We start from the raw sequence: 17195 nt of genomic DNA, 5'->3' as shown, positions 1-17195 counted from the left end.
TAATTTACAGTGTGAACACCAACATAACTTGTTGCAGGTATGAATGATTATATCATGATGCTTCTAGCAAACTGAATATAAAGCTGTTATGGAATAATATGACAATACTGAATGCAATCTCACATAATATGTCGTTTTTTTTCCTAGATTAATATAGGCCAGCAGTCCCAAGCTTGCGGCACAAACCACATACATGATACATACCCATATTTAAATCTAAGCATTCTCTGAAAAAAAAAAAAGGGGGGGGGGGCAGCTAATGAAAATCAGGTTTGATTATTTGGCAAGCTGCAAGCATTGATGTGCTTTAACAATTTCTTCAAGCACTGCAAGTACGTCATTACACTACAAGGCTAAGGAAAAAAATGCAGCCGCCAAAAATTACCCATGTCATCGCAAATACACATTGCTGAACATTGTGGATGAAATGGATTACAAGCACATGGAAAACATCCCGGCTAAGCTGATCTTGCAACCTTCAAGACAGTGGTGCAATTCAAAAGAAATGGACCGAACACTGAGAACAGCACATGGTGTAAAAAGAAATGATGCAAATGGCGAGTGAACTTGTGCTATGAGCTTTTGATCTGTAATGCACAATCACCTAAAATATTTGCAACTACCATGGTGTAGTTAAAAGTGCACAGTACTTTAGTTTTGTTCACATTCTGGCTGGTATGCACTCAAGTACTTTTCATTTTTGGACTTTCTGATTTCTGGGTATTAGCTTGTATTCGAGTAAATATGGTGCATCTCTACGACATGATCATGTGACACAATCAGCAGAGGAGGAAAAAGTAGTCTCAGGTCAAGCTAGATTCATAGCGTGTGCGTGCCAACATTCAGTTGACACCACAGACACCAACTGACACTACTGGAATGTCAGCTCAACTCTTTTACTAATTTCACAAAATGGCGCCATTACAAGCAAAGGTGAAATGAGTGATCACTGTAAGAAGACATGTGACAAAGCAAAGTATATTAATTTCCTATGTGCATTCTACAAGTTATTATGAATTAAACTTTTCAGAGGAAATCTGAAATGTTACCTTGGTCATGCTCTTATATCAAATCTATGTGCTCAAGCAGGCAAACATCAGGCTGAATGCATGGATTTTTAAACGCAGTTGTCTGTGACAAGCACAATGCATGCAAGCACAAATACACACTTGTTACCAGCTGACTGATGTTCGTCAACAACAGAAAAGTACATAATGAATAAAAGAATGAATACATTAATGCACCGTGATTATGTTACAGGCTAGAATGTCGCAGGTATTTCATAATTCTAAAGACATAGTTGGAGAGTTCCTCGAAACACTAGAAACTTCTAACTACTTTCCTGTAAAGGCATGCACACAAGGGGGCAAAAACAAGCAAGAATGCTAGGATTTGTAGCATATTTTTCATGGTGTACAAACATCACTTTAAAAAACAAATGCACAATAATGTTTCACAGGTACAACAATGAGCACAGGCATAGTGAGGTTATTTTCTCTTGTGAAACTAGACTAACATTAGTTAAAATCTTCTTTACTATAGCAGCTACATAACGACACCTGCTCCTGAATGTCGCAGCTGTCACCAAAGTCTTAAAAGCCAGTGAGTAAATGAATAACTAAGTAAATCAATTAATAAATCAGTCAAGCTTTGCAGCATGTCAGGTTCTGCAGGGTGCCAATGCACAACTAACAGCAATGCCCGCCTGAGCTTTGAATCTCGTGGCAACAGCTCTACCCTTCAGGTGGTCGAGCTGTACAATGCAATGTTGCACCATTTGTATAAAATACCTTTGAAACAAAGTATAAGAAGTTGGAAAGTTTCACATATCACAGGCACCCTTCAATTTTATGTGCAATTTACAGCCTATATATATTTACAACAAGAAATGAACAGTTGAGGTCAGGCTCAAGATTTTGAACAGGAAGGTGAGAGGTAGTTTGTAATGGAATTTCGCTGCCGTGGCTGACTGAACTTTGGTCGCTTTTGTGACCGTTGACTTTTTGGCGTCTCAATTTTCCTGAAAGAAGAAGAAGAAAAAAGAGCAAATAAATAATTTCCAATGCAAATATGACCTACAAACATAGGCAGTGGCTCTACTCTCTATATTGGGCAAATTCAATGTGATATAGTAACATGAATGTTCATTTTGTTGTCTAGACAAACATTTATATTTAAATGAAAGGATAAATGTGTCATGTAAACATATGAACCAGAACGAGAAGGGCTGAGTCCATCAATCTGAAGTTTGGTTCAGTGCCATTAAAAAGGTCAGCACAAATGACCAATGACCGGAGTGGCGAAATTGCGACCAGCGGCACTTTTGTTGCAGAGCGCACCGATCATGAGAGTGCCAGGCACAATCCATGTTTCAAAACAGAGGAGGCCTACAGAAAGCAGCCCATCCTAAAGCCCACATTTTGAATGCTATCTTAATATGATGCATAGGGCAGCATTCAAAATTCGAGCTCGAGGTTATGTTGCAGCTGTATACAATGATGTGCATTGTTATGCGCTGATATGCATCTGCATCTTAAGGCAAAAGATTAAAAAGTAAACATTCAAAAACGACATTTTTTTATTTGCACATCTGGATAGGACATCTTTCTGCAGGTTTGAAATATATATAACATGGAGGTTGTAAATTCACAACTTGCATGAAAAAACGGTATAACAAGAACCAGGTTCCATCCATCAAACTTTGTCTACCGTTGTGCCGCACCAGAACTATCATCGTAGTCGGCGACATCCGAGTCACTGGATGTGTCTATGGCACTGAAACACTGCCATCACTTTCAATGCTTCCATGCAGAAGCAAATAATTTTCGTAGGTTGACGACTCAATCAAATAAATGCTGGTCTTTCACGATGGGCGCAGTTACATGTGACTGGCAGCAACTGTTTTCTAAATCTTTGCCAGAGGAACGGAGTCTGTAGGCCCCCTAGAGGACCCACAGACTACAGACTTTTAGATCCTACTCCTACAATAAAAAAATGGCACTTATTATACTAATATAGTTGTCCTTCATCTTGCTAAAAGCTACAACTACCAGCATCCTTTGGAGCAGTGATGGTGCAGTCACTTCATCATGACATTGGTCTATTCAAGACACATTCTGGTCGGACGTCACAGTGTTTAACACAGTTTGCAAACTCACTGAATGCACTGATGAGGAGTGTTACAAGAAGACACCGCTGCATGTATGGCTGTGTGCTAAGCGATGTGGTCCCACCACAGACTACGAGCAATGGGAAGACATTGGGGACCTAAGAAAGGCATTACTCAAGTATTATTGGACAACAAAAAAGACACGGACGTAAGAGAAGAAGACACACGTCCGTGTCTTTTCTGTTGTGCAGTAATACTTGAGTAATGGATTACCAACTTGTCTGGAATGCTGCTCTCACTAAGAAAGGCAACAAATGCACAGCTCAAGCCTCAATGAATGCATGAAGGATTGTGAACATGTCATGCTGAGAAGCAGACATGTGCACATTTTTACTCACAACATTCTTTCACTTCTTATCCCATGTGATGAAGTTAATACATTTAAGATGTGTATAAAGAAATTATCGCTTTCCTTTATGCTGAGACGGCACTATTTCGCACAGCCAGGGACAAAAAATTGAGAGAATACTAATCTACAAGTTTCTTGAATGCAACGTACAAATTTACATACAGTAGGAAATCTGTAATGGCACATTATACTGAGTAAGTCAATAAATCTGTGGCAAAAGCTGACAAAACGATACATAGCAATGACATCTTTTTTAAAAAATGGGTAGGGAGAGACAATCAGAAAGACATAACTCAGGAATGGCAACAATTCTACATGCATACTTTTCTGAGTTCAAAGTTGTGCATCCGATCGCGGACTCAGCGGTCAAATTTTGATGGGGACAAACTGCAACAACGCTCATTTACGTTATGTTAAAAGAATCCCAGGTGGTCAAAGTTAAACCGGAGTCCCCCACTAGGGCGTGCATAATACGGTATTTACTCGAATCTAACGCACACTTTTTCTCCTATAAAATGGGTCCAAAAATTCTGTGTGCATTAGAATTCAGTACGACCCTACATCTGCATTACCATATCACCATCGGCATTTCAAAATGGCCGCCTCGTGCACACTTTGAGCCTAGCTGCTGTAGCTTTCTCCATGTGCTGTAGTACGTGTGCTTAGGCAATGCTTCCTTTGGCTTAGGTTAGTGCACCGTCCGTCTTCTCACTTTCTGTGTTTGCTCTATCAGCATGGAAGTGCCGACTGCAAAGACATGCCGAGTTCATCATGATGCCGCAATTAAAAGGAAAGCGATCATGTGCGCGGAGACGGATGGAAATCGAGCCGCATCACGGGCGTTCGGAGTTCCCGAAACTTGCGTGCAGGACTACACCGGCAGCTGCTACGTATGGCGGGTATTGTCAAAAAGATTGAGAGCAATCTGCGGCGGAGACACTGGCGGCTGCTACATACGACACAGCCGTGCAGCCCCTATCTTGAAAGCGATCTGCAGCGGAGACAAGAGTCTACACCAAAGATCACAGCGCACCGCGCTGTGCTTTCGTCGCTTAGTTCTCGTCGAAGCGAGAGGCTGCACAAAGGTCAATTCCTTTGCTCCTGCTACTGCACTTCCTGACTTAAGCGTTTAAAGAGTTTCTGCGGTCGTTAAGTGAGACGTGTTCATGCTTGTGTGAGCGTGACACCATGCTTGTTAATTTAGTTAGTAAGCAAATGTTTAAAAGTTTATACGGCCGATAAAACTATGATCCTTACTTTTCGTGTAGCTGTCTACTAATTTGCTATCGTAATCGATGCTCCGCCTTCTGCATGAACCTGCGACTTTCTTTATTTATCGCGACTTTAGTGCATTGGGTGTAAATTTTTGTTTTTTTCCAAATGAGAGAAAGTTGTATTTCTGTATGAAAGAATGAGGTGCATGGTACTGTAAAGGACTTTTCTTTGTTTAGGTCATGGCAAACGGGTGCACGTTACAATCGAGGCATTTTTTTCCCCTTTTTTTGGTCATGAGAAACAGCTGCGCATTACAATCGAGGGCGCATTAGAATCGAGTAATTACGGTAATCAGATCACAGTTTTCGCACACAAAACCTCATAATCTAATTCATTATTACAATAGATCAGTCACAGCTGAAGCACACAACAGGCCCATTTAGATGACCATTTATGACTCACTCCACTCAACAGCATGCATTGCTTTTGTCTATGCTGAAACGCAATGGCAGTCTTACTGATGCATGGCCAGTGTTAAACCAGGAAGAGCCAGAATAATGGACTGATTGTTGGCATGTGCAATGTCAAACAGGAACCTCTTAGTTCCCTACTATTTGACAGCCACGATAACTGTGCTCTGCTCACACTTCAGCAGCAAGCACATTGTAAAAACATGAAATCAAAGCAGTTCTTTAGAAATGAACTTGGCATCCACCAAACATAGTTTTGAAGCTACAAAGGAATCTTTTCACAACTTCTTATGATCCCTGAAGTTTTTTCTGTAGCCTTTTGTAACCATTTAGACATATTATAACTCTCCCATTTTGTGAATCTCCTTCCACTTTGAAGATTTACGCAAACCTCATTCAGCTAAGCAGTTCTCTGCCATGTTTTCCACTGAGGTTGAAATGAAATCACAATGCCTGCTGACAAGTACAGTCACTGCTACCGTGCTACTGTGAGCTGTTCATGGTACGAGTAATGTACCTACCGCTTTTCAGGCATGGGGCTGCTGGTGAAATCCTGTGAGGAAAGCATTTCCCGAATCGTAGGCTTGTTGAGGCACGTGTCAATGTGTTCATTCACTTTAAACCAGTCTGCCTCCCAAATGACCTGACCACACACTGGGCACTCCATTGATGCTGGCTCCTCTTCCGGCTCACTAGCCTGTTCCTTGAATGACACAGACTTGGCACCGTCACTAGTCCTTATCATATTGCACTTCAGGTCTTTGTCCACGAGGTTGACACAGGGTGTTTCAGGGGTTGAGCCAAGTTGCAACACGTCAGGTGTACATGAAGTGTTCCGATTCTTATTGTAGTTTGACTTATGACTGTTGAAGAAAGACAGCAGGAAAAGTTTTCAGACTGGCTAAAAACATTTCATATTAAACTAGCAAAATGGCACTATTAACTCATATTGAACTTGCAGAAGGGCACTATGAACAGGATGCAAGTAAAGGAACAAGTGCGACAAACATGGCCATGCTTGCAGTACAATTAAACCTCGATACAATGAAGTAGGCAAATTCGGCAATTTGCTTCATTATATCAAACTTTCATTGTATTGAAATTTGACCTTTTATGCAAGTAACTACAGTCGCCGATCGATTTTTCTTACAAGGAAAGGGGCTGCAGAATTTTCAGAATTATCGGGCAATCGAAGAAAGCAAATTTGAATGAGAAAACAATTTATTTTGATGAATTTTGGCGTTAGCGAGAATGATATGGTTTCATGCCGAGTGGACAATATCTTATTTCGTTATACTGAAATCGCATACAAACACGCTTTGTTATATTGAGGTTCTAAATGCATGGGCATATGTTCTATAGAGAAGAAGTTATGAAAAGTTTAATACTTCGTTATATCGAGGTTAAACTGTACATGTTCCTCTCTTTACTTGCATTCTGTCTGCAGGGTGCTTTTGGAAATTCAATGCAAATTAACAGCTCACCTGAGCTCACACCCTGTTAACAACACTTTAATAAGCTAGTGAGCCTTATCCTTGTAACTGAATGAAGTGCGTCCATGCCAGCTATAAGCTACTATCGATAATGTCAAGCTAATTTAACACTACTTATTTTCCAACAACCCGGTATCACACAATTTTGCAGTTCTTGACAATCTGGCCTAATTTAATCAAACATCGTCTTTCACTTAACTTTAAATGTTCAAAACTGCTATATTAGGGTAGCTATTATTTCATAGAATCCTATTTCCATGTGCATTGCCATGGAAGCAGTGAGGTTAAACAAATACCTACTGATTAGTCAAGCTCTAACTTAACAGATAGAGGACAGTAGTATTCGCTGCCCAAATAATAAAAGATCCACAGCAGCTAACGATCAAGAGTAGAGAAAGGATGAGTAATCTTACAGGTCAGTTTCATCTGAGGCACTCCGTTGCACTTCGCCTGGCTCCTGTTCACCCAGGCACGTATCCACATGTGCGTTCACAAATTCAGGGGAGCTGCTTTCCAATGTCTTCTGGCATATAGGGCACTGGGCTGTTCTTCTGGCAGACAAGAATGCTGATAATGTTGGCTGAGATGAGGATAAAGGCCCGCAGTCATCTAAGCCAGACAGCCGGACACCTGAAGAAAATAAAACTAAGCCTGCATACAGCAAACTGACAAAGACAGGGTAGAAGGTATACCATATCATTCACTTTACTATGGGGTAAAGATAAAAATTGAGAAACTTGAAATAATTTAGCATAGCTGCAATTATTATCCAACACAAATTTTGCAATTTCATTTGGTAACTTGTCCAATAAAAGAACCAAGATATAAAAAAATTTAAAGAAACCGGAAATAAAAAGAAAGATTGTTGCGTGAAAAAGAGAAGGAAATATACAAATATTCCACATATTTAATTAAGAGCCACTGCCAAATAAGTTTGTAAGTTACTTTACAATATATTTGCACAGTAAAACCTTGCTACACATATGGAAGTTGAAGGGGCAGTGGCACTTAGTGACAACTATAACAGTTGTCAGTTATGTATAGTTAGTTTTAACCCATTTCTTAATTGTGAATTTTGACTGTACAGGTTTGTTGTATTTACGCATGACATGTTAGTCACTGCCTGCAATCACTGTTGCAGCAGTTCCTAAAAAAAAGGTCTGCATAGGCCTCACAATGCTCTTGCTCATGAGTGAACACCCCTGCTTTCTTTCCATTTCATTTTCTTACTAACAGCCTTACATAATTAAATGAGTATCTAAGGCAGGGCTGCACAACTCAAAACTATCAAGGGCCATAGCTTCATGAGAAAGGCTCCAGCTCTTGCTAGTAGAAAGGTGTTTGGTGTCAACTGGTTGCTGTCATGAGCACTTGTGCGTAATGTTGCGATGGTCAAGGGTAGTTACTCTGGCATCTTCAAATAACTTGAAACACCATTGCAACTGTATTAAAAGGCATTTGACATGTTCTGAAGATTCGGTGTTTAGTTTTCTTCTCCACGTGAATAATGTTCATCCTTGAATTGTAAAACACAATCTGATGCTACAAATTATTAAAAGCGACAATGTTTCCTTTGCAGCTTTCATTTTTCGGTATGAGATGGACCGAAAAAGTTCCGGCTTTTGCTAATAGTTATGGTGAGAAGTTGATATAGCTGTAATCAATTACTACCAATATGGTAAGCTGGACTATCAGCATGTCAAGAAATTGACCAGCCAAGCCTTGGTCACTTCATTACAAGTTTCTGGAAATGTGCCTTTGAAATGTGACATGTTTTTTTCGTTTTCCTCTGTATAGTATGTAAAACCACACACGAAGTCATGGGCTCCATTGTTACTAGAGCTAAAAAAAAACATGATCGATGATTACTCTCAATGCATTGCCACATGAGCAAATACTTATGAATGGTGAAAAGTCAGACGAGCATGCAAAAACATCAATTTGCAGGTGCTGCTACCCGTGGTCACTTATTCGAAACATACTGAAAAAAGTGCCTGTTTCATTTAGTTATGAACGCCGTGCCAATAATTTTGTTTTGCTGTAGGTAACTTAATGCATTTTTGGTGGTTGTGTGCCTTTCCTATCCGCTTTTAACAAAAAATCCCACGCTCCTGCATCATTTTTGTTTTAATGTAGTCGACAGCACTTATGGTTAATGTAGTGTAGCTTGTTTGTCGGCAAAATCCGGCAATCCTTTCTCAACAGATGGCAACGCACAGATTACAGTGTGACCTCGGCCTTGGGGTGCCAAAATTCCCCTCATGGGCCGTATGTTGCACAGCCCTGGTTTGAAGATTAGAAATGAAACAGTGTTCAAGCTTAGTGTCAAGGATGAAATACATTAATCTTTTGGGACAGATTAGGGGACAGCTGCAAGTGGGTCCAATCATACTTGGAGAGGAAACATAATTTTGACAAGGTGTGAAATGTACAAGAGCGTGGGAAAGGTGTGAAATGTACAACAGGGGATCTGCAGCATAGTGATGACTGGAAAACACTGCTTCAGTACAACAGCTCACAAATTTCACCACCATAAGCCAAAAGCATCTGTGCTAGAAGTAAGGCTTTTTCTAGTTTCGTGTGCCTCATGGTGTATTCAAATATGTTTCGCATGGTTTCACATCTAAACTTCGATGACAAACTATACAAGAACATGATGATAATGCAACAAACCCATTAGACGTAATCGAAGGGGCTGGCCAGGCTTGGCAGCAGCAATTTCTTGCTGAAGAAGCCGCAAGGCTGCTTGTTTGATGGTCTCCAACTTGCAAGTTGCATTTTCCAAGGTAATGCTGCGCGTCATCACATCAAACATGACAGTCTTCATCTTCACTGTCACCACTCTGCCCTGTTTTGAAAAGAGCAAAAGGATGCAAGGAATGCCACTTGAAATATTATTTGCAGACACTTCTTAAGTTACATTTATTTTGCGTACAAACAACCAAAAATGTCAATATAGATGTGCAGATGATGCTCACAGATATTCCTTCTTCTTGGATTTGTTGGTGCAGCTCTTCACAAAGTTCCTCACACTTTGAGATGAGGTTTTGAGGATTGCTTATTTCCGCAAATGTTTCCTCCACACTTTTTGACTTCCGATTTGAGTCACTGCAAGGCAGTGTTTGCATTAGATATCTTTTACTGATTTATCACTCTTAATATATTTTTTTAAAGAAAGCCCTTGAACCACGATGTATTCAGTCAACTGTGTAAACACTTCAATGCCTTATTTCTATGTAATCTACTTTGTCATCTTTTATTTTTTCTTGTGAGCCCATGATTCATAAGCTGTCAGCACTTGCCAATGCAACATCATGGCCTCAAGTTACTTGCTTTGCTGTAACTGAGAAGAGGAATAAATGACAGTTAAAACATCCCCAGGAGCTTCAAGAAACATGTTCGTTTAACAAATGCATTAATACTGCTGTGCAAAACAATTTCTTTTTCAATTACTGCTGTCATTTGAAATAGAAGGTGCATCTAAGTCAACAAAAGGTGGGCACTCGTATCATGGAACACAATATGGTGTAATGGCTGAGACATACCATTTGACTTCAGTGCAACCTAGGCCAAGTGCTGCACGAAGGTAAAATCGTGCTGTAACCTCCCCAAAGAGATGACCGATTTCAGCCCGCCTGATCCAGATATCATGACATGTGTGCACACCAAGGGCCATCAACAGCTGTTCTTGCACACCACCTATGCCTGGTACCTAAGCAAAAAAATTCAATACTTCATGCTAACATAAAAACATTGAGGTGTTGCCATAAAAATAAATTGGCCTTACTTTGTATTTACTAATATTGCTAGCCTTCTACATGGACACTTTAACACACTTGGGAAAGTTGCATTCAGAATGAAGCAAGCTCTGGAAACAATGCAACCATGTGCTTACTTTGCGGATTGGAAGAGAGGACACAAACTTGCGGATAGAATCAACATCATTAGGAAGCCTGAACTGGTTGTTTGGTTTGCGTATGTCAGAACAGACCTTCGCCAAAAACATGTTGGCGGCAATGCCTGAAATGAGAAAACCACTGGCACTTGCAGAATCAGACATACACATATATGTGAACCCACATTTCACCAATGCCCCCAATTACCTGCGCTTGCTGTCAACTGTGTTGCATCAAAGATCTTCTGTCTCATTTCTTGAACAACATCTTCAGCTTCAACATTATGTTTGACCATATATTCAGTGATGTCCAGGTACGCTTCGTCTAGACCAACTTGTGCGAAGTCTTCATCATATTGTACAAGCACTTGTCGAACCTATTGATGAAATCAGGCACGAATGTAAGAGGTTCTCTAAGCATTCAACTCATTTTTCCACTCTGTAAACAATAACAAAGTAAACTGACGGCATGCCTTCAATTGTACCCAGAATGTAGTATGCCAGGGACCAAGCGCGCCCATGCAGAAGGAGTATAAGCCAATAGCATTAAGTTCAATATTAAAGTAAGAGATTGTATGTATTGATGTAATTATCCCGCTGCAAAGAAGGCTTGAACCACTAATTTCTAATTTATTTAAGGTAAAAACAGGCTCCCTTTCAAGACCCCTCCTAGACACAAGTTATATATCAATGCTTGATGCAATAAAAATGGCTAATTCAGAGATATATGCACTAAAGAATGCTGCAGCAAAAACATGTGAAGAATTTCTGTGCATTGCAGAAATAAAATGCTCCTATTTTTTTAAAGAAACAATTTCTACTGCTTTCAGTTTCACTTTTACACATTCTAGCCATGAAACACATTAATGCTTGTTTGTCCTCTCTGGCTCTTCCAGTGAAGCTGTGTCTATTTTGCCTAACTACTTTGCTTTTCTAGTGGGAAGGGTATTAAATGTTAGCAATTAATACATATAGTTGACATCTGCTATCTTAATACAGTAACATTTATTTTCCTTCTTTCATTTTATATCTACATTCCATATTTGCTGATGCTTATAAAACTAAAAATTAGCCCCACCGTTCCACTATCCTAAAGCTTTTTGTCCTGCCAATAATCTGTCTGTAAAGGCAATGGAAACTATAGTGCACAAGAAAGGTCATCAGATGCAGAATGTGTTTTTATGGCAGCAGCTACCATCTTATTCAAATGAATCACAATTTTACAGCAACATGAGCATGACTGTTTCTTGAAGGTGCGTCAGGTGAAATGACTGGCTCAACTTATTTAAACAATAATGTTCTTATTAATTTACTCAATATGCAACCTCAGATTTAAGAAAACCTTTTATGTGAAATGAATGTGAATGAAAATTAAATTCTGGGGTTCTAAGCAAAAAAAAAGGAATATAATAATGAGACATGTCGTAGTAGGGGACTCCAAAATAGTTCTGACCACCTGAGGTTTTTTAACATGCACCCAATGCCCAGTACACAGGCTCTTTTGCATTACGCCCCCATCGAAACGTGGCTACCATGACTGAGGTTTGACCTTGTGCCCTCAGGCATAGCAAAGCAACTACACCACCATGGCGGGTCATGCAAAATGAACGAGTTGCCTACTGTGGATGAAAACACTACTGGCTTACTCGACACTGAATTATTGCTATGAAAATTTTGAACAGTGGCTTGAAGAGCACAACAGCAGCTTGTACCCTCAAACACTCTTCTAATACATTATGGCATTTACCTCTAAAATACATCTGGTTCAAGAGTGGGCAACAAAAGAGTGATGGTATACCTTTCTGCTGAATGCAGTGTATTTGTCAAAATTTGGACGAACAATTATCAATGATGGGCACAGCTTCTTGCCAATGAATCCAGGCATTGCTGCACGTACACCAAATTTCCTGGCCTCGTAGTTTGATGTTGACTGCAATTGGACATACATATTACTTCAATGTTTTGGAGAGCAACACTTCACTCTCAAATATTTACAAGGAGTGTAGGTCATTCCATCCCTTTTCTATTTAAAAAATGAAAGCCACGTACTGGTTAAAACTGCAAAACAATTTCACTGAGAAGTGTTGACAGGCATACTTCCAACAGCCCACAAAGGTGCTATTTCTTTGTGTCTGGAGTCTGTTGAATACAACACTGCAGCAGTCAGAGCAATAAGGTGCCTGTAGTAGCAAGGCTATCAGAGTGAAAATTATACCAGCACAGGTTATTTTTAATGTGCTATAAATTACTTTCAATGGTCAACCACATGTTTGTTACATAACTGATTTGAGTCACACAAAGATGCTGCTAGACAAAAACACAGGGAAAGTATGCATCCAATGCGGCACTAAATATTAATGCCTCTGAATGAATTCATGTGGTGGCATACAAATAGAATCATAAGCCAATGTGTTAGGTAATTAATCCTGTTAAATTCACCCATGTGGCAAGGGTAAAGCCACTCCATGCAAGGGTTATCCATTTTCATCTGCACAAGAGAGGTCTGTACATTCAACATGAATAGCTTTTGTTGAGTGCAGTGGAAACGTGTGACACGAGTATATCCATTTTACGTTAACATAAACGACATTATGCGTGGAGAACAACACTGACCAACACTGTTTACCCCCTTAGCTACTCTTTTGTATTATTTCTTACAGCAATAAATTCATCTTATAGTTTAACAATCATCAATCAACAAGTGATCCTAACAGGGCTTGGAGACACCTTTGCACTAATAATTCCACGGCGTCGCACACGGGCCCCGAGGAAAGAGAGGAAAAAGCTAATGCATACAACAATCTTTTTCGCTCAGTTTTCACCACAGATAACGGTATCATCCCTCCCATTTTATCCTTTGGTCCATCAAGCATTGATTGTCTTGGAAGTCACAGATGCAGGAATACTCAACTTACTGCTTAACTTCGATCCTAAAAAATCCAGTGGCCCAGACAATATTCAAAACGAGTTCCTTAGAAAGCATGCGGAATGGTGTAGCAAGTATCTTGGGCTAATTTTCTGCAAATCACTTACTTTGTTTCACCTACCAGACAACTGGAAAATTGCAAAAATAATACCCATTCACAAATTTGGAGATAATTCTTCAGTACCAAATTACTGTCCGATATCGCTTGCTAGCACTTCGTGTAAGTTAGTCGAACACATTATCTTAAAACACATAACCATTTTTCTTGAGAAACTAAATTTCTTGTCTTCTCATCAGCATGGATTTCGTACAATTTGTCCACTATTACTCAGCTGACCGAAGTAGTTCATGACCTCGTACTTAACGCCGATGCTCTTGGCCAAATAGACATGATTTTACTTGATTTATCAAAGGCCTTTGATTGCGTATGTCACAGTAAATCAATTGCAAAACTAAGAAGTGTAATCGGAGACAGAGCCCGTAAAAGATTTTTTAACAAATCGCTCACAGTTCGTGCTTTTTGAAGGTCTTAAATCAGAAACAGTCCCTGTAACTTGAAGAGTTTCTCAAGGTTCTGTCTTGGGACCACTATTACTTTTAATCTTTATAAATGATATTACAGAAAACATTAACTATAGTATCAAGCTCTTCGCAGACGACTGCATTACTTATACGGAAATTCACAGCATCACAGACCACCTTAAACTCGATGCATCCCTTGATAAGTTAGTAGACTGCTGCACTAAATGGTAAATGTTCATTAATGTAAAAAAGATCCGTAACCATTGCAGTAACACGTAAACAGAACCCGTCCCAATTGATGCACACTATTAATGATAAACCACTAGCGAATGTGGAAAAACATCAGTATTTGGGCGTTACGTTGACGTCTGACCTCAGATGGGACACACACGTTGCCAACATTACGGCAGCTGCACTACACAAACTGTTCTATGTAAAAAGATGTTTAAGAATGGCACCCGCGTCCGCAAAGCTACTAGCATACATTACATTCCTAAGACCAGTGTCAGAATATGCTAACAAAGTTTGGTTCTCTCATTCCCTAACTAGTATAACAAAATTGGAATCTGTACAGCGCAAACCCATAAGATTTGTGTATAATAAGTATAAACGCATGGACTCTCCCACTAACCTTCTGGCTTCTTCTGACATCAGGACACTATCCACAAGGGCAAAGCAGGCATGTCTAATGTTTTTGTGCCAAATGCTGCATGACATATATAAGATAGATGTGTCTATGTCGCATTTTCACAGTCGCGCCCGACTCTTCATAAGCATAAATACACATTAGCTGAACATTCTTTCAACAATGACTCATTTGGGCAATCATTTTTTCCACTTATGATATGCAAATGGAATCGGTTAAGTCCAGGTGTCACGGAAGCCAAAACAGTATCCACTTTCACTGCAAAGTTAGAACATACGTTTAACCTCTAGTATCATCGCCATTGCCGCGCACTCTCTCTCATTTGAACGCTAGTTCTGTTTTCTTAGATTCCTGCACTTATACAATGCATTTCCTTTCCTAATATTTGCTGGTGATGGCCGATGAAATTTGTGCCGGTTGTTTTCGTGAAAGAGATTGTTTATGCTATTGCACATAACTTTGTTCTTGTACTGTCACTTAATTGCGTGCTTCTTTATTCCATTGCCATTTTTGTAACAGATTGCAATCCTGTGCCTGGTTGTGCTTCGCTTTTTTATTTTCAATATTATTTCGTGGTTGCACATTACGTGCATGTTTTCAAAATGTTAATTTAAATTTGTGGGTGATCTTTGCTTTAAATGCTCTGTATAGAATCTTGCTTTCTGTCTTTTTTTTTTAACATGATTGTCTTTGTAATGCCCACCTGCTGTGCTCTCAACTGAGAGTGGCAGAATCAAAAAAAAAAAAAGATAAGACAGTGAATAGTGATTTGAACACGGAATATCAAGAGAAATGAGTCAGCACTTGTCTGTGTGTCCTCTGTCCAAGATGCTATACACTCATTTACTAGTATGCAAAACGAACTTACCCAAAACTACATCAAATTTAATCTTCTATATCCACAGTCCTAAATATGTTGCTCTTTCTTTTCTGGTAATTATTCAATACAATCAGACTGCTTCATTACCCATGCACCCCTGAATTTGACAAACTGAATGCAATAATTGTAAGGTTGAAAACAGGGTTACCAGCATTCCCATAGAACCAACTGCCATTGGTTTGTCTCGCAATGATGGGTTTTCAAGCATTTCTACAGCTGCATAAAAGGCATCCATGTCAACATGCACAATGACTCTGTTCAAGTCACGTGTGTACTCCATCCTCTCAGCAATGGCATCCATCTGCAAAGATAAAGGAAGGCCTTGCACAATAGTTATTTCACACAGGAATTATTTTTCACGACAGCTTGAACCTTGCACCAAAAATGACGCTCACGAAAATCCATGCACGTGAAATTAATGCAAGATTGTCAAAACATTTTGTGTGTGCTCGTGTGTCTGGCAGTTTACAAAAGGAAATAACGAACATTAGTTTGTTTGCAATGCTCGATGATTAGCCCATCTAAGACTAGCCAATTAAATGGCCTACCCACAATTGGGAATGAGGGCGGCACAGTATTGTCAGGCGTCCTAATAGTCATATAACCTCCTCAGCAACACATCGTAGACATCACGTGAACTGCAATTTTCTTGACACCTCTCCATTACATTTTTTTTTAACTTTGCAATCATGTGAACAGAGCAAATGTGGCGTCAGAGCGATGAACACAAATATGTGTTGTACTACCGACAAACGAAATTTGAGCAAGGCCTCCAGCCTGAGGAATGCACTCACGTAACGAGAAAGCGCGTGCTGCCATACAAACCTGGCACTGAGAGGCTTGCAGCTGCGCGGAGCTTAAGGTCTTCAGTTCGGCAAGCATGGCCTCAATCTTCACATTTATACGTCGCTGACGCTTCCGCTGGTGCTCGTAATAAGGCGTTCCTTTCGACGCTTCTTGGATAATCCTGTTCACATGATCCTTGTCGACTCCTTGAAGACCCGCCTTGCTTGCGTTTAGTTCCAATATCTTTACATCTGCTATAAAATGTCAGACAATTACCAACCTGAAAAGATTCTACGTGGTGGGAAATTCGACAGAAGGGCAACATCTTTTATTATGAAATGTGGTTAACAGTATAGTGAGAAAAAAAGATACACAGGCAAGGAATGCAGCTCTCTTCTTCACACTGTTCAGGAGAATCCCGAACAAGTGAGCATAGAGAATGATCTGAGTCTCCACAAAGCAAACAGAATAATTGCGGGCGATTAATTTTAACCTTCTCACAAAGTTAACGCGGTGACGAGGTTACTATACATCGTGATTCTGCCATGCAAGATCACCACGGCGCGACAATTTATTGTGCACTCACCGCGCGCCTCCATATCGTTCACGGAGTGACCGGATTACTGAAGCAGCCGAAGATTGGCAACGAACGCATTCATATGCGTCTCAGAAAGTTCTCACCGGAGGATCATATAAGCTGTCTATTGAAATTTGTCGGTTTGTTTCAGAGAAAGCACCTAAGCGCGCTCAGATACGTCACGAAACCAAACAAACGCGCCATGCCATGCACATCCATGCATGCGGCAGCAATAACCGGAAGTACCGGCTGCTGCAGGAAGTTATT

General features: G+C 40.0%; 1 protein-coding gene across 2 annotated transcripts; it reads right to left on the bottom strand.

Moving 5' to 3' along the window:
- Positions 1-880: 880 nt before the first annotated feature.
- On the bottom strand, positions 881-17175 carry LOC142571602 (DNA polymerase kappa-like). Of its 2 annotated transcripts, none has more exons than XM_075680100.1 (12): positions 16938-17175; positions 16391-16605; positions 15714-15866; positions 12390-12521; positions 10800-10968; positions 10592-10716; positions 10242-10408; positions 9675-9804; positions 9370-9544; positions 7110-7326; positions 5725-6066; positions 881-2020 (listed from the first exon to the last, which is right to left on the bottom strand). In XM_075680100.1, exons 1-12 carry the CDS (start codon positions 16948-16950, stop codon positions 1909-1911), a joined length of 1950 nt encoding a protein of 649 aa, XP_075536215.1. In that variant the 5' UTR covers positions 16951-17175; the 3' UTR covers positions 881-1908. The 2 variants fall into 2 exon arrangements, with proteins under 2 accessions (XP_075536215.1, XP_075536216.1); XM_075680101.1 differs by having other exon boundaries at positions 16391-16602.
- Positions 17176-17195: the final 20 nt, after the last annotated feature.

Source organism: Dermacentor variabilis, chromosome 2, assembly GCF_050947875.1.
Source record: "Dermacentor variabilis isolate Ectoservices chromosome 2, ASM5094787v1, whole genome shotgun sequence".
Taxonomy (NCBI): Eukaryota; Metazoa; Arthropoda; class Arachnida; order Ixodida; family Ixodidae; genus Dermacentor; species Dermacentor variabilis.
The sequence above is the reverse complement of the archived record's forward strand: the minus strand, read 5'-3'. Positions and strand labels throughout refer to the sequence as shown.

Bases quoted from the DNA above. Each gene is read 5' to 3' on its own strand.
- LOC142571602 (XM_075680100.1), bottom strand. The intron at 10,969-12,389 runs GTATACCATCAC...TTTCATCAATAG, and splicing joins ACACTGCATTCAGCAGAAAG to GTTCGACAAGTGCTTGTACA. The intron at 2,021-5,724 runs GTAGGTACATTA...TTCTTCTTTCAG, and splicing joins AGCCCCATGCCTGAAAAGCG to GAAAATTGAGACGCCAAAAA.